General features: G+C 45.2%; 1 protein-coding gene across 11 annotated transcripts in view; it reads right to left on the bottom strand.

Moving 5' to 3' along the window:
• The window catches only part of agtpbp1 (ATP/GTP binding protein 1), a 325,109-nt gene that overhangs the window by 282,582 nt on the left and 20,589 nt on the right, over positions 1-21,938 (bottom strand). For all 11 annotated transcript variants that reach the window (XR_005461593.1, XM_038804830.1, XM_038804835.1 and 8 more), the window contains exon 2: positions 5,907-5,979. Coding sequence is in view for 10 of the 11 variants with exons in the window: in XM_038804830.1 (XP_038660758.1) it covers positions 5,907-5,938 (32 nt within the window). In the remaining variant the exon portion in view is untranslated. The remainder of the gene's footprint in view (positions 1-5,906; positions 5,980-21,938) is intronic.

The following is a 21,938-nucleotide window of genomic DNA, read 5'->3' as shown; positions in this document are numbered from 1 at the left end:
TACCCTCCTTGACCGGTCCAACCTTGCATCAATGACCGTGTTAAAGACCTCCCCATAATCAGTCGGTGCGAGTCCAGGTCCGGAATCTTCCCCAGCATCCGTCCCATAAACTCCACATCGTCCCAATTTGGGGCATAGACATTTACCGGGACTACAGGCTTCCCCTTCAGCTTCCAACTCACCATCACAAGCCTCCCCCACACATCGAATCAGCGACTATATTCCCCACCTCAAATGCCACCCGCTTATGTACCAGCACCACCACGTCGTCATGTCTACCCCTGAATGGAAGACTTGCCCTACCCACCCTTTTCTTAGCTTCGCGTGACCCCGATCTTCAAGTGTTTCTCTTGTAAAAAGGCCACATCTGCCTTAAAGCTCCTCAGGTGCGTGAAAACACGGGACCCTTTAACCGACCCATTTAGCCCGCTCATGTTCCATGTGACCAGTCTGGTCGGAGGCACCCCGCCCCATCCCTCCCCTGCCGATCAACCATATCCCATTCTTATGCCAGCCCATCCAAAGCCCGTTCCCCTCCCAGGTGCACCTCCTCGTCTGCCTTGCCCATCTCAGTATCTTCTCATTAGGGCAGCACGGTGGCGCAATGGTACCACTGCAGTTTCATGGCGCCGAGGTCCCAGGTTCGATCCCGGCTCTGGATCACTGTCCATGTGGAGTTTGCACAGTCTCCCCATGTTTCCGTGGTGGTTGCAGCTTGGAGCTCCTCTCTGGTGCTCGTCCTTTGTGCGTTGCTTGGCTTGCACCCCCCATCGATCGGCAGTATGTACCCTGCGGCTCTGTGGTCAAGCTGTTCAACGGCTGGCACAAAGCCCACTTGCACAGTGTGAAATACTGGTCGGGAAGTGGTCTGTGACTGGGGTGGATGTAGCGAGTGGGAAGCCAGCCCAAGTTTGTCGGCGAAAAAAACCGATAAAACGAGGCCAGTCAATACGGCTGACACAAGAGACCACTGCGAGAAACCGACACAGTTGTCACTTTGTATCACCACTCTCTGGAGCCAGGGAACAAGTGCTTTTGGTGCAAATGGAGCAGGAGATGACTTGGATGTTTGGATTGTGCAATGCAGTGTAACCAATAAGAAATATTGTGACATTGCATGTATGGGCAAGTTACTTTATCTCGTCTAAAGTCATAGTTTGTAAAGTAAAAACAAGATTATACTTTTTCCTATACTTATTAAATTTCTAAAGAAAAGGGAATATATTTAAAACAAAATCCTGTGGGTAAATTTAAGAATGCACATATTGAGCTGAAATTTTTTAAATTTTCAACAGTGAAGGTGATAGCATGGTGGTGCAGTGGTTAGCATTGCTGCCTCCCGGCACCGAGGTCCCAGGTTCTATCCCGGTTCTGGGTCACTGTCCGTGTGGAGTTTGCATGTTCTCCCAGTGTTTGCACAACCCAAAGATGTGCAGGGTAGGTGGATTGGCCACGCTATACTGCCCCTTAATTGGAAGAAACAAATTGGGTACTCGAAATTGAAAAATATATAAATAAATAATCTTCTCCTTGTCCAGGAACCGGTGAAGACGGACCACCATCGCCCTTGGTGGCTTATTCGCCTGTGGCTTCCTCATCAGCACCCTGTGCACTTGGTCGACCTCTGGGGCCGGTCAAAGGCCCCCTCCCCCACAAACTTCCAAAACATCTTGGCTACATGCACGCCAGTGTCCTCTCCCTTGATGCCTTCAGGCATCCGCACGATTCCTACATTCTGCCTCCGGGCACAGTTCTCCAAGTCGTCCACCATCTCCCTTAACTGCTGCCGAGTCCCCCCACATCATACCTATCTCAGCCGCCAACAAGGCAGCCTGCTCCTTGTGCTCCCCCACCGCATCCTCCACTTTCCGAATGGACAATCCTTGGGACTCCAGCCTCTGCTCCACCCGATCAATTTGCATTTTTAACATCTCTACCGCCTTCGCTAGATCCTCCTGGGCCTCCTTCCTTTGTCGGCTAAACTTTTAAGTCAGAAAGCCCACAAGTTGCTCCATCGACCAGAGAGCAAGCAAGGCAGACCCTTTACCCTCCACCATCTTGTCCTGTGGCGCACTACGATTCTCTTGCTCCAACTGCACCCTTCTTCTTGACCCACCTCTGGTCTGTGGATCCATCCACCAGCCTCACCAGTGGAGTCAAACTCTTTTCCAGCCAGTACTATACCTGTTTTCTGAAGAACATCCACCCTACACAACAGGGAAATGGTCCAAACAAAACACAGCCTCGAGCAGGAGCTGCCAAATACATGACCACTCACACCATGGCCGCCTTTTTTAGTACTATGAGCCCTTGGCTTCCACCCCATTTTTCATGTCTGCTGTAAAACTGCAAAAAAAAAAATTTGAATTCCATCCACTATCACGGGGGAAGCTGTCATAACAGTGCTGATATTGAACCCACAGTGGAGGAGCAAGCTGTTGACTCACTTGCCAAAGGCAAAGCTCCAGGTGCTGTTGCTACACCAACTGAACTCATCAAGCAAGGCAAATCAGCACTCCTGTAGCATCTGCACAAACTTCCTTGTCGCAGCTGGAGGAAGTGAGCAATGCCCCAAAATACATATGATGCATGGCAACCACAGCACAAGGTGGGAAAGTATCTGACCATGTTGTCCTGGTCAGACTGCAGATTCAGACTGAATGCACGTAACCCGAATCCCAGTTCTGTTGTTTCAGAACTGAAAGATCTGCAATTGACACAATCCTCTCAGTGCAGCAGCTGCAAGAAAAATGCCATGAACAAAGGAGACCACTGTACACTGCCTTCATCAATCCCACCAGAGCATTCAAACATGTAAGCAGCGGTGATCTATTTAAGCTACTTGAAAAAAATTGGCTGGCCAAAGTGGCTCAATATGATCTCCACTTTCCTTGACAATATGATGGGTAAGCTCAGCTATGATAGGGCAGCATTGGAACTCTTTGCGATCTGCAGTGGAGTCAGAAAGGATTGCATCCTGGCACCAACACTCTTTGCTGCTGTCATAGGTCTTCAGATCATCCGCAGAAAGCTGCTGAGCCTTGCTTGCCTGGGAACTAAGACAAAGATGCCGCAAATCATCAGAGAATTGCTCTACACTGAATTCTGCACACACATTCCATAATCAAAGAACATCTGCAGCAACAAACTAACATACTCTCAGGCCTGAAGAGAGTTTGGTTTGCAGTCTGTGTTTTTGCAATCTTTCTTCATAATGTTGCCTTCTGGGGCAACGCAGTTGCATGGTGGTTAGCATTGTTGCTTCACAGCGCCAGGGTCGCGGGTTAGATTCCCGGCTTTGGTCACTGTCTGTGCGGAGTCTGCACGTTCTCCCTGTATCGGTGTGGGTTTCCTCCGGGTGCTCCGGTTTCCTCCCACAAGTCCTGAAAGACATGCTGTTAGGTGAATTGCACATTCTGAATTCTCCCTCTGGTGTACCCGAACAGGCCCGGAATGTGGCAACTAGGGATATTTCACAGTAACTTAATTGCAGTGTTAATGCAAGCCCGCTTGTGGCAATAAAGATTATTATTATTATTTCACTGTGGCATCACGCTGGCAAACTTGTATTGTATCCCCTGAAAGCCAATATCTCATTCCTGAGGTGTAGTACACAGAACTGAAAACATCACTCCAGATAGAATCTGACCAAGTTCTGTATAATAGAGCGGAGGTACAGATCAGCCATATCCAATTGACGTGGAGATGCCGGCTTTAGACTGGGATGGGCACAGTAAGAAGTCTTGTAGCACCAGGTTAAAGTCCAACATGTCTGTTTGGAATCACTAGCTTTCGGAGCGCAGGTGAGTGAAGAGGTGGGTTCCACAAACACATGTATAGACAAAGTCAATGATTTTTCTTTTGGACCCACGGTGAAGAATCACTGAAATGACTACACAACGACATCAATAAGTTCCATCCCACCATCAGACTCACCATGGACTACTCTCCAGAATCAGTTGCATTCTTGGACGCACTCATCTCCATCAAGGACGGTCACCTCAGCACTTCGCTTTACCGCAAGCCCACGGATAACCTCACGTTGCTCCACTTCTCCAGCTTCCACCCTAAACACATTAAAGAAGCCATCCCCTATGGATATGCTCAGACGAAGAGGAACGTAATAGACATCTACAGACGCTAAAAGACGCCCTCGTAAGAAAGGGATATGGCACACGACTCAGCGATTGACAGTTCCAACACGCCACAGCAAAAAAACGCACCGATCTCCTGAGACAAACACGGGACACAACGGACAGAGTACCTTTCGTCATCCAGTACTTCCCCGGAGCGGAGAAACTGCAGCATCTTCTTCATAGCCTTCAAATCTTCATCGATGAAGATGAACATCTTGCCAACGCCATCCCCACACCTCCACCACTTGCCTTCAAACAACCGCACAACCTCAAACAGACCATTGTTTGCAGCAAACTACCCAGCCTTCAGGAGAGCAGCGACCACGACACCACAAAACCCTGCCACCGCAATCTCTGCAAGACATGCCAGATCATCAACACAGATACCACCATTACACGTGAGAACATCACCCACTAGGTACGCAGTACTTACTCATGCGACTCGGCCAACATTGTCTACCTCATACGCTGCAGGAAAGGATGTCCTGAGGCGTGGTATATTGGTGAGAACATGCAGACGCTGCGACAACAGATGAATGGACATTGCGCCACAATCATCAGGCAGGAATCTTAGAACATAGAACATAGAGTGCAGAAGGAGGCCATTTGGCCCATCGAGTCTGCACTGACCCACATTAAGCCCTCACTTCCACCCCATCCCTGGAACCCAATAACCCATCCCAATCTTTTTGGACACTCAGGGCAATTTACCACGGCCAATCCACCTAACATGCATGTCTTTGGACTGTGGGAGGAAACCGGAGCACCCGGAGGAAACCCACGCAGACACGGGGAGAACATACAGACTCTGCACAGACAGTGACCCAGCAAGGAATCGAACCTGGGACCCTGGCGCTGTGAAGCCACAGTGCTATCCACTTGTGCTACCGTGCTGCCTAGTACAGATCATGCTACCGTTCCCTTCCAGTTGGGGAACACTTCAGCAGTCAAGGGCATTCAGCTTCTGATTTTCGGTTAAAGGTTCTCCAAGGCGGCCTTCAGGAAGCGACAATGCAGAATCACCGAGCAAAATCTGATAGTCAAGTTCCGCACAGCCTCAACCGGAAGTACAGCCTCAACCGGGAACTTGGATTCATGTCTCATTACATTCACCCTCCAACATCTGGCCTGGGCTTGCTAAATACTACCAACTGTCCTGGCTTGAGACAATTCACACTTCTTTAACCTGTGATTATCCTTCTCTCTAGTCGCACCGTGCTAGACCTGTAAAGACACACACACACACACACACACACATGTATATATACACACACACATACATGTATATATACACACACACACATATATACACACACACACACACACACACACACACATATACACACACACACACACACATATACACACACACACACACATATACACACACACACACACATATACACACACACACACACACATATATATACACATATATATATATATACACACACACACACACATACTCATATATATATGTATGTGTGTGTGTATATACACATACATACGTGTGTGTGTGTGTGTATATATATATTATATATATAAAAATATAAATTAATAAAAATAAATATATATATATAAATAAATATATATATAAATAAATATAATATATATATATGTGCTTGTGGAACCCACCTCTTCACTCATCTGTTGAAGGAGCTGTGCTCCGAAAGCTAGGTGATTCCAAACAAACCTGTTGGATTTAAGCTTCACAAATTAAACTAACTTTTGATGCCATTAAAACTATCAGTCTGACTTTCATCTACTCACCCTTTTTCCGTTGACACTTTGACTTTATTCATTTTGGCTCAAATTCCTCTTTCACTTTGCCATTTCAAACAATCTGAAATTAAATAAAATATAATTGCTTTAAGAATGTTTTTAAACTTTTTAAAAACAAGGACATTTTTTTTTTGAGGATATGCACATTGTTTTTTTAAGTGCCCTCCTCCAGCTCTGTCCTTTCACTATTGGAAGGTAAAGTTGACAGCTTGTTTCCAAATTACTATTAATGTCACAGGGTCTCAAACAGAAATATTGGGAAGTGACCAAATAAACAGTCCTCTGCTCCTCCCCATTCAATGATAGATATACCTGGTTTCCACATGCTGCATGTGATCAGCAATTAATTTGCAGAGCTTGTTGGCCTGATGCCCTTTGGTATAACATGCTCAAATTTCAATGCATTGCATCAGTCATGAGCTATTTGATGTGCACAACTCTTATTATACTTTAGGTCACAGGAAACTGAAGGTAAAGCCTAATGGACGCAACATATATTATTAATGTAACTGATTGCTGACAAGTATTACAACCAAGATTCTGCAATATAGTTGACCATAACCACTAACAGACTATAATGATTTACACTGTCTCCCCCTGTCAGAATTGAGCTTTGAAACTATAATGAAGGTGATCACATGGAATGAAGGGTAGGATTCAAAACTAAAGGTTATTGATACGTACATTAACAACTCCACAACCTGAAAGGTCGCCCGCCACAACCTACACTCACGCTGGGGTTCTTATACTCTGAGCTCCCCTCGTTAAAGGGGAATCCCCGCCCCATTACCGACTAAGTTTGTACTCTGCAGAGGTCACGGGGAGGTCTGCTTCCTCAGTCCGTTTGAATATTTGGACCGCTCGCTAGGCTAGCCCATTCGAGGCCGGGTGATACAGCGCAGTGTGCACAAGGTGGATCCCATTCAGAGTGCATAATTGAGCTAAACGCAGCACTGGTGAAAGCCGTTCCATTATCCAAAACCTGCACCGTGGGTATGCCAAGTGTGAAAAATGTCTGGTGAAGCCGTTCTACTGTGGTGTTCATGATAAATGTTTGCATCCGGTGTGCCTCTATCCACATGGAGTGGTCGTCAACTATGACTCGGAACATGGAGCCCTGGAACGGTCCCGCAAAGTCAATGTGGAAGCAGGACCAGGGTTGACATGGCCATTCCCACAAGTTGAGGGGTGCCACCGGTTGCAATCTCTGGTGCTCCTGGCACGGCACACAATGCTGATCCAACTTCTCAATATTAGCATCTATACCGAGCCACCAGATGGAACTGCGGGCCTGCATCTGCATTTTGGAAACTCCTGGGTGCCTGCAAGATTGGGCAGTGACCACGTTCCATAATCACAACTTGTGTTCCCCACAGGAGAATGATGTGCTCGATGCTCAGCTCCAGGACTTTAGTCGTTTAGGCCCTCAATTCACTGGCAAAGCATGGTGTTGCACCCCATTTACGATAATGTGCCTGACACGGGATAGCTGCGTGTCAGTCTGGGTGCAAACCAGAATGAGAGATGCTGTTATGGGCAAAGAGTTGATAAAATGCAAGGTGGCGATGACTCAGTTGACAGAGGCAGGCTTCGCCAGCCTGGTTGGGGGCGACAGGGTGTGTGGCTTCACGCATCTGCGTGGGGAATGAATGATGCTCCTGTATGAACTCGTATGCAGCAGCAGCAGGGCCCAGCGTTGAAATATGCCAGAGCTAAAGGGAGAATTGCCTGGTCCTCCTTCACAGCTCTAGGGTCCCAGGTATGATTCCCGGCTTGGTTCACCGTCTGTGCGGAGTCTGCACATTCTCCCAGTGTCTGCATGGTTTTTTTCCGGGTGCTCCGGTTTCCTCCTACAGTCCAAAGATGTGCAAGTTAAGTGGATTGGCCATGCTAAATTGCCCTAGTTTCCAAAAAGGTGAGGTTAGGTGGGGTTATTGGGATAAGATGGAGGTGTGTAAGTAGGGTGCTCTTTACAGGGGCCAGTACAGACTCGATGGGCCTAATGGCCTCCTACTACTTTAAAAAAAAATTTAGAGTACTCAATTCATGTTTCCAATTAAAGGGACAATTCAGCGCCGTGAGGCAGCAGTGCTGACCATTGCACCACCGTGCTGCACTGGCCTCCTGCTACACTGTAAATTCTATGACAAACACACATGTCCATAAACATACTGGTGAAACTTCTTCATCCCGTAAACGACGGCCAGGCCCTCGCTTCTCGATCTGCACATAGTTTTGTGCTGTGTTGGCGAGTGTCCTGGAAACAAACTCAATGAAGCGCTCCAATCCGTCGTCCATGCAGTGGGAGAGGGCTTCTCCAATGTCACAAGTCAGTAGGAGTGGCTTAGCTGGGTAAAAAAAAAAAACAGGACGAGAAGAGCTGCTTTTGTACTTTGGAGAAAGCCGCTCGCTGTGGCTGAGCCTATTCACATTGCTGGCCCTTTTTCAATAATCAATGGAGGGGTGCAAGCAGTGTTGCCAGGTTGGGGATGAATGTCCCGTACTAGTTTACAAGACCCAGGAAAGAATGAAGCTCCATCTGCCCTCTGACATGGTGGCCTGCCGGATGGCACGTACATAGCCCTCAACGGGTGTAGCGGTCTGCGCGGTATCCTAAATAGGTCACCTCCGCACGTGGGACATTTCTCCCAGCATAGGCGAATGTCAACCTCAATGTTGAGAACTTCAGCCAGGTTCTGCAGATGCTCCCAGTCAGAATACCCCGTAATCAGTACATTGTCTAGACAATCCCAGTAGGATACTCTCCATTACCAGCTGGAAATCGCACATGCCGAGGACACATCAAAGGGCAACCGGGTATATTCATACAGTGGTACACTGGATGCAAGGGGCTGAGATTTTCTAGCATTTTCTCATATTCATAAAGTCCCCGGTGCTTATTAATCGTCACAGATTGACAGGAGCCAGAGTCCAAAACCAGATGGAGATATGTGTGGCTTATGTCTAACTTCGTAAAAGGTGTGATCATCATTGAGCTTTGCATACAAGTTTTCAATGCGTGGAACAGGGTAATGATCCAAACTCGATAAATGGTTTAACCATCATCTTACAGTCGCCGCAATGGTGTATGGAGCCATCCAACTTCATCATGGGTATGATTGGGGCTTCCCAATTGGAGAACTGCACAGGGTGTATGAAGTACAAGTGCTCCAAACAATCCAGCTCTGTATCCACTTTAGGCCTCAAGGCGTGTGGGACTGGTCGGGCAGGAAAATAGCATGGTTGCGCCAATGGGTCAGCACTAAGGCCAATGCCTCTTGTATGGTGCCCAGACCTCCTTGAAGGCCACAGAGAATTAGGCCAAGACCCCCTCCAGTCCGTGAGGGTACCTGCGGCTAACTCGTTGCCAGTCAATGCGGAAGTGCTACAACCAGTCACGGCCCAGCAAGCTTGGTCTGCCCCCGTGTACCACTACTGATGGTGGATTGGCTGATTATTGCCCATGTGAGACTGGGACCAAGGTACCTGCAATGGCCCATGGCTCCCCTGTATAAGGTGGCAGCCAGGCAGTGTCACATAGAGCCAATGTCTGGTGCCAGATCAGATTTGGTCAAACATTCGGCGGCTGACTACAGAGACTGCTACTCCAGTATCCAGCTACACCCATGATGTGCACATGTGCCTGAAGTATGACATGGATCGGCGCTACCCATGGTGCTGCTACACAGTGCAACTGCTGGTATGAGTCGACTTCCTCATCCAGATAGTATGCCTGATCACAAGGAGTGCAGGAGTGGGCCTTCTCGGACTGTCTATCTCCTCGGTCTCGGCGGCCTGTTACTGGTCCGGGTGGGCCGGGTCTTCGCAGTTAGACCACAAGACATAGGAGCAGAATTAGGCTACTCGGTCCATGAGTCTGCTCCGCCATTCAACCATGGCTGATATTTTCTCATCTCCATTCTCCTGCCTTCTCCCCATAACCCCTGATCCCCTTATTAATCGAGAACCTATCTATCGCTGTCTTAAAGACACTCCATGATTTGGCCTCCACAGCCTTCTGCGACAAAGACCACAGATTCACCACCCACTGGCTGAAGAAATTCCTCCTCATCTCTGTTTTAAAGGATCATCCCTTTAGTCCGAGATGGTGTTCGCTGGTTCTAGTTTCTCCTACAAGTGGAAACATCCTCTCCACGTCCACTCTATCCAGGCCTCATAGTATCCTGCAAGTTTCAATAAGATCCTCCCTCATCCTTCTAAACTCCAATGAGTACAGACCCAGAGTCCTCAACCGTCCCTCATATCATCGGCAAACCTAGCAACAGCACCTTCAATTCCTTCTTCCAGGGAGACTGCTCGACATCCCTCTGAGCCTCTGATGGCATCTCTCCGGTAATGGCCCGATAGGCCAAAATGCGATCAAGCTTGATGGTTGTGGCCACCATAGCTGAACAGCCTATTAAGCACCTTGGGACTCTATTTGATTAAAAGATGATATAAATACAAGTTGTTGGAATTCTAAGCTCACATTTAAAATGGCCTGTGGCAGGAGGCATCGACAGCAATGGAAGGAAACTCCAGCCACTCGTACGACATTAGAATTGCTTCTGCCCTGGCTGAGATTATCTCACTCCTTACAGACGGGATGGATTCGGAGTCCTTGTCTCAAGAATTGGCAGTGCAGGAAAATCAAAGCGTTAATTTCACGTGGCAAGCTGCTGGATTGAACATTAAACTAATGTTACAATACTGGCATCCATGTAGCGGTTTCCCCAAGGAATTAAATCGGACTTTCTTTGCAGTACACAGAAACAAAAGCAAAAAGGTGAATAATTTCTCCAAATTACCTATAATTGCAACAACCATTTACAGCACAAGTTTACAAATGATCGGAAAGTCTGACACATGGGGACTGTGTAGATTGATTTTAGGAACGCAGGTAAAAATTAAGGCAATGTTGGAATATCTACCACGTATGGATTTCCACTTTTAATAATGGTTTAAAAGAAGTTCATAAAAAAGCTTGCGCTTTTCAAGGAGACACATCCGGAGTGAGGCAAATCCAGAGTGGGAAGTTGGACCATGGTAATTTGGTGCAGTGAGGTAATTCGGTGCAGAGTGAGAGAAGGTGCTTTTTCGGAGGTGCTTTTTAACCCTGGTAAGTGACTGGTAAGCAGTTTCTCTTTTTCTTTTCATTGTCTAATTTATTTATTTTTACTTTAAGATTGTAGTTGTTTAAGTTTACCTAAGGTTTAAGACATGGCAGGAGATCCCAGACCCGTGTCATGCTCCTCGTGTGCGATGTGGGAGCTCAGGGACACGTCCACTGTCCCTGGCTCTTTCACGTGCAAGAAGTGTGTTCAGTTGCAGCTCCTGTTAGACCGCTTGACGGCTATGGAGCTGCGGATCAACTCACTTTGGAGCATCCGCGATGCTGAGGAGGTCGTGGATAGCACGTTTAGCGAGTTGGTCACACCGCAGGTGAAGCTTACTGAGGGAGATAGAAAATGGGTTACCAAAAGACAGAGCAAGAGTAGGAAGGCAGTGCAGGTGTCCACTGCGGTCATCTCCCTGCAAAACAGATATACCGCTTTGGATACTGTTGAGGGAGATGGCTCGCCGGGGGAAGGCGGCAGCAGCAGCAAGGTTCATGGCACCATGGCTGGCTCTGCTGCACAGCAGGGCAGGAAGAAAAATGGCAGGGCTATAGTGATAGGGGACTCGATCGTAAGGGGAATAGACAGGCGGTTCTGTGGATGCAATCGAGACTCCAGGATGGTATGTTGCCTCCCTGGTGCAAGGGTCAGGGATGTCTCGGAGCGGCTGCAGGACATTCTTGGGGGGGGGAAACAGCCAGCTGTCGTGGTGCACATAGCCACCAACGATATAGGTAAAAAACGGGATGAGGTCCTACAAGTGGAATTCAGGGAGTTAGGAGTTAAACTAAAAAGTAGGACCTCAAAGGTAGTAATCTCAGGATTGCTACCAGTGCCACGAGCTAGTCAGAGTAGGAATGTCAGGATAGATAGGATGAATGCGTGGCTCGAGAGATCGTGCAAGAGGGAGGGATTCAAATTCCTGGGGCATTGGGACCGGTTCTGGGGGAGGTGGGACCAGTACAAAACGGACGGTCTGCACCTGGGCAGGACTGAAACCAATGTCCTAGGCGGGGTGTTTGCTAGAGCTGTTGGGGAGGGTTTAAACTAATGTGGCAGGGGGATGGGAACCGATGCAGGAAGTTGGAAGGTAGTAAAACAGGGACAGAAGCAAAAGGAAGTAAGGGGAAAAGTGCAAGGCAGAGAAGATATAGTCAAAAATCAAAAAGGGCGACAGTACAAGGTCCAGTGACTGAGGGGAGCTCAGTGAATAGGCCCAGTAATACTAAAAGGACTAAAACTGGAGATGTTAAGATTCAAAACAGAGGTAAAAAAAACCAACATAAGTGTACTTTACCTGAATGCTCGTAATATTCGGAATAAAGTAAATGAGTTGATGGCACAAATCATCGTGAATGACTATGATTTAGTGGCCATTACTGAAACATGGTTAAAGGATGGTCACGACTGGGAGTTAAATATCCGAGGGTATCAAACTATTCAGAAAAACAGAGTGGATGGTAAGGGAGGTGGTGTTGCTCTGTTATTTAAGGATGATATCCGGGCAATAGTAAGGGATGACATTGGTGCTATGGAGGATAAGGTTGAATCCATTTGGGTGTAAATCAGGAATTGTAAGGCGAAAAAGTCACTGATAGGAGTAGTCTATCGGCCACCAAATAGTAACGTTATGGTGGGGCAGGCAATAAACAAAGAAATAACTGATGCATGTAGAAATGGTACAGCAGTTATCATGGGGGATTTTAATTTACATGTCGATTGGTTTAACCAGGTCGGTCAAGGCAACCTTGAGGAGGAGTTTATAGAATGTATCCGCGATAGTTTCCTCGAACAGCATGTAATGGAACCTACGAGGGAACAAGCGGTCCTAGATCTTGTCCTGTGTAATGAGACAGGATTGATTCATGATCTCATAGTTAGGGATCCTCTCGGAAGGAGCGATCACAATATGGTGGAATTTAAAATACAGATGGAGGGTGAGAAGGTAAAATCAAATACTAGTGTTTTGTGTTTAAACAAAGGAGATTACAATGGGATGAGAGAAGAACTAGCTAAGGTAGACTGGGAGCAAAGACTTTATGGTGGAACAGTTGAGGAACAGTGGAGAACCTTCCAAGTGATTTTTCCACAGTGCTCAGCAAAGGTTTATACCAACAAAAAGGAAGGACGGTAGAAAGAGGGAAAATCGACCGTGGATATCTAAGGAAATAAGGGAGAGTATCAAATTGAAGGAAAAAGCATATAAAGTGGCAAAGATTGGTGGGAGAATAGAGGACTGGGAAATCTTTAGGGGGCAACAGAAAGCAACTAAAAAAGCTATAAAGAAGAGTAAGATAGAGTATGAGAGTAAACTTGCTCAGAATATAAAAACAGACAGCAAAAGTTTTTACAAATATATAAAACAAAAAAAAAAAGAGTGGCTAAGGTCCTTTAGAGGATGAGAAGGGAGTTTTAATAATGGGAGATGAGGAAATGGCTTAGGAACTGAATAGGTTTTTTGGGTCGGTCTTCACAGTGGAAGACACAAATAAAATGCCAGCGACTGATAGAAATAAGGCTATGGCAGGTGAGGACCTAGAGAGGATTGTTATCACTGAGGAGGTAGTGAGGGGCAAGCTAATGGGGCTAAAGGTAGACAAGTCTCCTGGCCCTGATGGAATGCATCCCAGAGTGCTAAAAGAAATGGCTAGGGAAATTGCAGATGCACTAATGATGATTTACCAAAATTCACTAGACTCTGGGGTGGTCCCGGTGGATTGGAAATTAGCAAACGTGACACCACTGTTTAAAAAAGGAGGTAGGCAGAGAGCAGGAAATTATAGGCCAGTGAGTTTAACTTCGGTAGTAGGGAAGATGCTGGAATCTATCATCAAGGAAGAAATAGCGAGGCATCTGGATAGAAATTGTCCCATTGGGCAGACGCAGCATGGGTTCATAAAGGGCAGGTCGTGCCGAACTAATTTAGTGGAATTTTTTGAGGACATTACCAGTGCAGTAGATAACAGGGAGCCGATGGATGTGGTATATCTGGATTTCCAGAAAGCCTTTGACAAGGTGCCACACAAAAGGTTGCTGCATAAGATAAAGATGCATGGCATTAAGGGTAAAGTAGTAGCATTGATAGAGGATTGGTTAATTAATAGAAAGCAAAGAGTGGGGATTAATGGGTGTTTCTCTGGTTGGCAATCAGTAGCTAGTGGTGTCCCTCAGGGATCCGTGTTGGGCCCACAATTGTTCACAATTTACATAGATGATTTAGAGTTGGGGACCAAGGGCAATGTGTCCAAGTTTGCAGATGACACTAAGATGAGTGGTAAAGCAAAAAGTGCAGAGGATACTGGAAGTCTGCAGAGGGATTTGGATAGGTTAAGTGAATGGGCTAGGGTCTGGCAGATGGAATACAATGTTGACCAATGTGAGGTTATCCATTTTGGTAGGAATAACAGCAAACGGGATTATTATTTAAACGGTAAAATATTAAAGCATGCCGCTGTGCAGAGAGACTTGGGTGTGCTAGTGCACGAGTCACAGAAGGTTGGTTTACAGGTGCAACAGGTGATTAAGAAGGCAAATGGAATTTTGTCCTTCATTGCTAGAGGGATGGAGTTTAAGACTAGGGAGGTTATGTTGCAATTGTATAAGGTGTTAGTGAGGCCACACCTGGAGTATTGTGTTCAGTTTTGGTCTCCTTACTTGAGAAAGGACGTACTGGCACTGGAGGATGTGCAGAGGAGGTTCACTAAGTTAATCCCAGAGCTGAAGGGGTTGGATTATGAGGAGAGGTTGAGTAGACTGGGACTGTACTCGTTGGAATTTAGAAGGATGAGGGGGGATCTTATAGAAACATTTAAAATTATGAAGGGAATAGATAGGATAGATGCGGGCAGGTTGTTTCCACTGGCGGGTGAAAGCAGAACTAGGGGAAGTAGATTTAGGACTGAGTTTAGGAGGAACTTCTTCACCCAAAGGGTTGTGAATCTGTGGAATTCCTTGCCCAGTGAAGCAGTTGAGGCTCCTTCATTACATGTTTTTAAGGTAAAGATAGATAGTTTTTTGAAGAATAAAGGGATTAAGGGTTATGGTGTTCGGGCCGGAAAGTGGAGCTGAGTCCACAAAAAATCAGCCATGATCTCATTGAATGGCGGAGCAGGCTCGAGGGGCCAGGTGGCCTACTCCTGCTCCTAGTTCTTATATACAACTCCCTGCTTCACTTTATTCTCAGCAATTTTGCAGTTGATTTACCAATACTGTTTAATTTCTTGTAAAGAACTAAAGATAACGTTAAAAAATTTTGGGGGCAAGCTTGAACGTACCACTAGTCTTTAATTTTCCTTCCTTTATAATTGAATAAAAATATTAGCTGAAAAAATATATTTGCAACCGTATAAACATCAACTTGCGTGTGATCACTATATTATCCATTATACTCAAAAGTGATAATACAAGAATTCTGCTGTTCCAGTCTGTTCTCAACAGAATTGGAAGAGGAAACAATGACAATGTCATGGTATTGACTCATGTTTAATGAAATTATTGGACTTATAAAAGGCTGCTCTGATCTGAATACATTATGTAGACTAATACTTCAGTGCAACAAGATGCTATTTAAAATATTAAGAAGTTCCAAAACATTTCAATTGCAAAACAATTAAAAAATGCACAAACATAGATGCTTGCTTTGTCCTGAAGTCAAATCAAAATAAGGCAACATATGCAAGTGAATTGTGGCCTTTCATCTGGGAGAAGGTCAAGAAACAATCGTCTTAATTTACACAACATAGAACATTACAACGCAGTATAGGCCCTTCGGCCCTCGATGTTGCGCCGACCTATGAAACCACTCTAATTAGATAGACATGATCAACTAGAGTTGACAATTTTACCTTTCCTGCCTCTTGATTGTAACCAGATATATTCCAAGTGACACGTTTCTGATTTATCAACTCTTCCCATATCACTATACTGCAACTTGTGTGAAGGGGCAATCTCATAGAGTCCAGCGAGCCATAATACCAGTAAATAAGCATTAGAGCCCAGATTTATTATGATCAGTTAAGGAAGTGTCATTTTCTTTGCTATTTGTACAACCAAGGGAAAAAACATGGGAGTTTGAAGCTTCTGAAAAATAGAGCAGATTGCAGTCGTGTTTCTTTCTACTGTTTAGTTAATCCATAATTTATTCTCTGATCATATTTACTTACATTGTCTACTATCCAACAGATTAAAATAAAAGTCAAGTTAGGTCAGGTCCAACAAGTTAAATACAACAGGGTTTCTGGTCAACTCTTGGGCTTTTATACAATATTGATGTGTGCATTTTCATTGGGGCTCTTCTCACTTTCAGGCACAAATACATCAGAACATTCTAGTTTAAAAAAGTCTAAAGCGCTCACAGATAAACTTTCACTGTACGCTTTGTGTGCATTTCCTGGGTGTCAACTGTGTTAAAGTTACAGTGAAAAGATAATTTGCTGAGTGGGCAGGCATGACTACTTTTGTGATCGATCACATGATCATCACTGAAACAGAAAGCAATGTAATAAATTATTCATCCAATGAGACAATAAAACATTTCTCCTCTAAAAGATAATGTATCCCACCATTCTTTTTAAATACAAGGGATTACACAGCATATTCACTGCTTTATCTTAATTTAACCTGAATGCCAACATTTGCAACAATTCTTTAAATCTCTTTTTGTCTACTTTTCATTAGTCATCCAATTCACTGAAACGTGATTATTTTGACTCCTGTCTTTCCATTTCCCTATGTATTCCACTCAACTCAGAATTGATGAAGGGGATGGAAGCACTTCTGTTCTTTATTGCTCGCTCATCAAAGCTCCTTCGACTTCAATCGACCTTTGCCTAAAAATATATCTGTACTTGAAGAAACACCTGTTGCATCTATTCTTCTGACATAATTACTAGGGAGGCAGAGAGCATACGTTTTTCTTGCCCTCCCATTCTAATTAGCACTTTGGGTTGGACTCAGTCAGCCCGATATGGTCTCAGCCACTGAAAATCCAGCAGAGAACCAGTATCAATTTCATGGGATGGTCAGACGGTATTTAGAGCCTGATAATAAAAGAACCCCACCTGGGAAGCAAAAATCAAACAGTACTTGTTGGGTGACCTTCAGGATGAGACAGGAAACTATATGACTCCCATGTAATCCCCGAGCCACCACTGAACTGTGGTAGGCTCAGTGATAGTGGATGTCAATTGGCTCATTAACTAGCTATTTGACATCTTGGGTTGGCACCTTATAATTGCCTTGTCCATCCCTTGACTTAATCAGTAGGTTTTGCTGCCATCAGGAGACTGACGTGGGACCACTCCTGCAATGAAGTGGTTAAACTTGCATACAGGAAAGCATGTGGCACAGCTCAAGCTAGAAGAGGAGGATTCAGGTGCAATAATGACTCTGGTGTACCACTTTAGGGTGTCTACAAAGTGCTCTATTGCATAATAAATAGGTGTTTTGGATAGCATCCTGCAAACATCAACCAAACAATTCTTAATCTCTCCTAAAGTTGTTTACAGAGGTGTGAGTCTGTCCGCAAGAAAGGCAAATGGAAGCTGATCATCTCTATCTAAAGTACGAGAATTGGCAGGTCTGAAAAAGGCCCGTTGAATTCAAAAACCTTCACGTTTTGTTGGAAGCTATGCATCTCCTTTAAATCTACAAGCAAATCAAATTAATTTAACCCTTCTGTTCCCATAATTCATCTGCTTGAGAATGAGTAGATACCTTCACTGAATTAAAAAAAAAATTATTGATGGGATGTGGGCATCACCGGTTGGGACAGCATTTATTGCCCATCCCCAATTGCCCTTGATCTGAATGGCTTGCTCGGCCATTTCAGGGGTGTTACCATGTATTGATAATACTTCATAGTTGCAGAATGTAAAAAAAGTTTGCTTTCAAATAACATGTAGCTATTAGAACTAAAATGCATCGTGTAAAATTTCTAATACAGTAGCTTAGTTTAAGCCAAGAGCAAGTATGTACTAATCAAAATTCTTGTGATAAACGTAACAGGGCCTGGCGCATCCTAAGAGCTATAGTTTGCAAAAAGATTAAGAAAATGGAGTTCTGTACTCAAGAGTGACAAAACCAAAGCTTTACCAAGGCAAATCTAAAATTTTGTTGAAAGCAAAATGTAGTTGTTTTAAAGCCACTTTTACAAATAATTATCATTGCAAAGACTGGGGAAAATATGACAGCTTGCATTGCAAAGCACACCAACAATGCAGAAATGTTTATTTCCTTGTTTAGAAAATATTTTATTGAGGCATTTATAATTATAACATTTTATACAACAAAGATCGAACTAATGCAAAAGTCCCACAATAGCATACCCAACTCCCCCAGCCCCAAATCCTGACTACCCATACATTACATTCCCTGCCCTTAATTGTCATTTCCATGCCTCCCCTTTCACACCCCCCCCCCCCCCCCATCCTGCTGACGTGAAGAAGTCGATGAACGGTTGCCATTCCAAGCGAACCCCTGTAATGAACCCCTTAATGCAAACTTAATTTGCTCTAGCCTAAGAAACCCTGCCATGTCACTGACCCAATTCCCCGACTTTGGAGTCTCCAAGTCCCTCCATCCCAGCAAAATCCGTCTCTGGGCCACCTAGGAGGCAAAGGCCAAAAGGTCGGCCTCTCTTCTCCTCCTCTTTACCCCCCCCCCCCCCCCCCCCCCCCCCCCCCCCTCCCTCCCAGAGCCTCTGGATCTTCCGCACTACAAATATTGCCATCTCTGGACTCTGAGTCACCCTCCCTTCCAGGACCTCTGACATGACATCCAAAAATCCCTGCCAGAATCCACTCAGCTTCGGACACACCTAGAACATATGCACATGATTCACAGGACCTCCCCCAGCGCTCACACCGGTCCTCCACCATCTTAATCAACATGCCCATCCGGGCCACAGTCAGGTGAGCCCTGTGGACCACATTGAATTGGATCAGACGAAGCCTGGCACACGACGAGGATGCATTAACTCTCCTCAGGGCCTTCTCCCATAACCCAACTTCCAACTCCCCTCCCAGCTCTTCTTCCCACTTCCTCTTCACCTCCCCAATTGAAGCCCTGTGGGCCCTCCCAACGACCAATCAAATGCACCTTCCCCAAGAAGCTTCTTCAGAATCTGCCCAACATACATACCTGCATCCGCTCCTTCGATTCCTCTGGCAAACCCACAATCCGGATGTTCTGCCTACGAGAATGGTTCTCCAGGTTACTTTCTCCATAAGTCGCTTCTGCTGGTCTCGCATCAGCCCCATCTCTGCTGCCATCGAGGTGAACTGTTACTCCTGCTCCCCCACCAGCTCCTCCAACCTCTGGATTGCCTGTCCCTGGGCTCCAGTCTTGTTTCCACGCGATCAACCATCGTCTTGATTGAGTCCACCACCCGGGCCACGTCCTCCAAACTTTCCTTCCGCTGTTTGGTGAACTTCTCATTCAGGATGCTCACCAAATAGTCCATCGACTACGGAGCCGGCAGGGTCAGACGCTGCCTTTCCGCCATCTCCTTGTGCGTTGTCCACTCCTCACTCACCTCAACCAACTGGTTCACTTTTTTCCGGGCACTTCTGGACCACAGCTCCATAAACTAGGCATCACTCTCTTCTGCTCCTTTTTCCTCCATATTTCCTGCAACAAACCGGCGTAAAGGCCACAAAAAGACTACCATGGAGCGGGAGCGGCCAAATATGCGACCACTCACTCCATGGCCGCCAACGGAAATCTCCAGAAATGTTTATTTTCTGCAATGCCCCAACTTGAAAAGTTGATGAAGATTGTTTACATTCCCTCCTTAAAACACTTTTTTTTTTTTAAATGCTGAACTTTCTCTCTTCAACAACACTGGTTAAGAAGGTTTGTAGCTGGAATTTCCTGAGATCAAGCTACTTGTGTTACTGAGAAATGGTACACATACGAGTCACTTGTCTGCTAATTTTTCTCATTTCTGTGAGGTAAAGTGGCCGGCCTCTGCCTCCTCTCCTACCTCCCTCATAAAATCAAATCACAAATTAGTTAAGTATCAGGGCCATAAACTCAGATCATGCCTCTCTGAGAACTAGCACCTGCCACATTAACCTGATGAGTCAGAAAGCTGCACGACAATTGAAATTTTCTGAAACATCATACAACTAAGATGAAAATATAAACCAAAACTTGACAATTAATTATCCTCATTATAATCATTTGTTTAGAGTAACAGATTTAATCTAAGACAACGAATCCCGGCCATGGGTCACCATCCATGTGGAGTTTACACATTCTCCCCGTGTCTGCATAGGTTTTTCCCCCACAACCCAAAGATGTGCAGGTTAGGTGAATTGGCCACACTAAATTGCCCCTTATTGGAAAAAATAAATAATTGGGTACTCTAAATTTGTTTAAAAAAGAGAAGCACTATGGATGGATGCAGAGTATGAAAATAAGGCAATGTATTTGTGAAAACTCTTGGTTCAGGAGGTTTTAAAATGGAGTTAGGGGTCTAGAGGATGGCTAATTTCTACCTTGAAAGGGGGCTCGGGGTAGAAGACCATTAGATCAAGGTAGCTAGGAAAAAGAGTAAGGCTCAAGTCTGAATGAATATGACAGCATTAAGTAACTTGGCACATACTTAGATAAATTTATTAGACAAAGACTATAAAACAAACAGTAGAGTTTATTCCTTGGGCAGAAGCACCTGTAGCAATTATTAATTAAAATGTGTATTCTTACAGCATAATAGTAATAAAGCATATAAATTCTTGTTAACAAGTGAAATACTCGCAAGGCATAATGGGACTTAGTCAGCTAACTTGGCCACATTCTTTAGGAAGGCAGTTTCACACAGAAACAGCCTGTTCAGCAGAAACATTCCTCATCAGCAGTCCCCAGACAGCCATCATGGACAATGGTTCTAGTCAGGAACAGGTTACGATGTGGTGATAGTATATAGAAAGAACCAAGTGCAGTGGATAAGGAGTCTGGAAAACATTGAGACCATGAGTGAGACCCTAAAAGGTCCACGAGCTGATCATGAAGTCCCATGTTGTCTAAAAGTGAATTTCATTCGTTAGTGTATGTAATCTATAGCCGCAATGATTGGATCATGTCCAGCCAAGGCCACTAGCCTTTTGAAAATTGTATAATTACTGAACTAAGAACAATGTAAATTTAGAGTCGATCTGGAACTACCCGAGATTGCTCTCCCATGTACCCTGGCCAAACTTGGATAATAAAGAAAGACTGTCTTTAATCAGAATTGCTGTCGCCTCGAGTCTTGTGTTAGCTGAGCCGTAATTAAGAATGGAAATCCATCACATGAAAGTCAGATTAATACTTAGTCTCTGAAAAAGCTCCTACATACCTGGATCAAAGGTATGTGTGATTCTCGTTGCCATGGATATGGGCTTGGGAATGGAATGGATATGGGCTGGAGTCCATGCAAGACATCGTAGCATCAGGTTACAAAATTATCTTAAGACATCTCTGAACCTCTGACTCGAATCAGCCTGCAAGAATCTGAGACACAGAAAGCGAGATAAGGCAGCCAATCCTGCACCTAAAGCCCCTTGATCCACCATGAAGAAACTGAGCGAGAGTTTGCACTCAGATTGAAGAGACCAAATTTGACGAGTTAAAGGAGGCTGGAAGATGCACCTAGCTGGAACTAAAGTGAAGAAATCTTCAGTGCAATCGTCATAGTGAAAGTCAGTTCTGGGGTTGTAAGTCACCCAGCTGGGAAAGGAAAAAGGCAAAGGTAGCCATCAGGAGCAGAGAATAGCTTTGAACTAGTCCCAGTAGAACACTGTACCCACGTAATGGACAGCATAAAGCATACCCATTAGGATCACAGCTGCAAAACTATCCTATAGTTTAAAATAGGAGGTGCAGCATGCATACACACACACACCCAGTGTTTGGCTACAAC

Source organism: Scyliorhinus canicula, chromosome 8, assembly GCF_902713615.1.
Source record: "Scyliorhinus canicula chromosome 8, sScyCan1.1, whole genome shotgun sequence".
In the NCBI taxonomy this organism is placed as follows: domain Eukaryota; kingdom Metazoa; phylum Chordata; class Chondrichthyes; order Carcharhiniformes; family Scyliorhinidae; genus Scyliorhinus; species Scyliorhinus canicula.
This window is presented reverse-complemented; position numbering and strand designations above follow the sequence as displayed.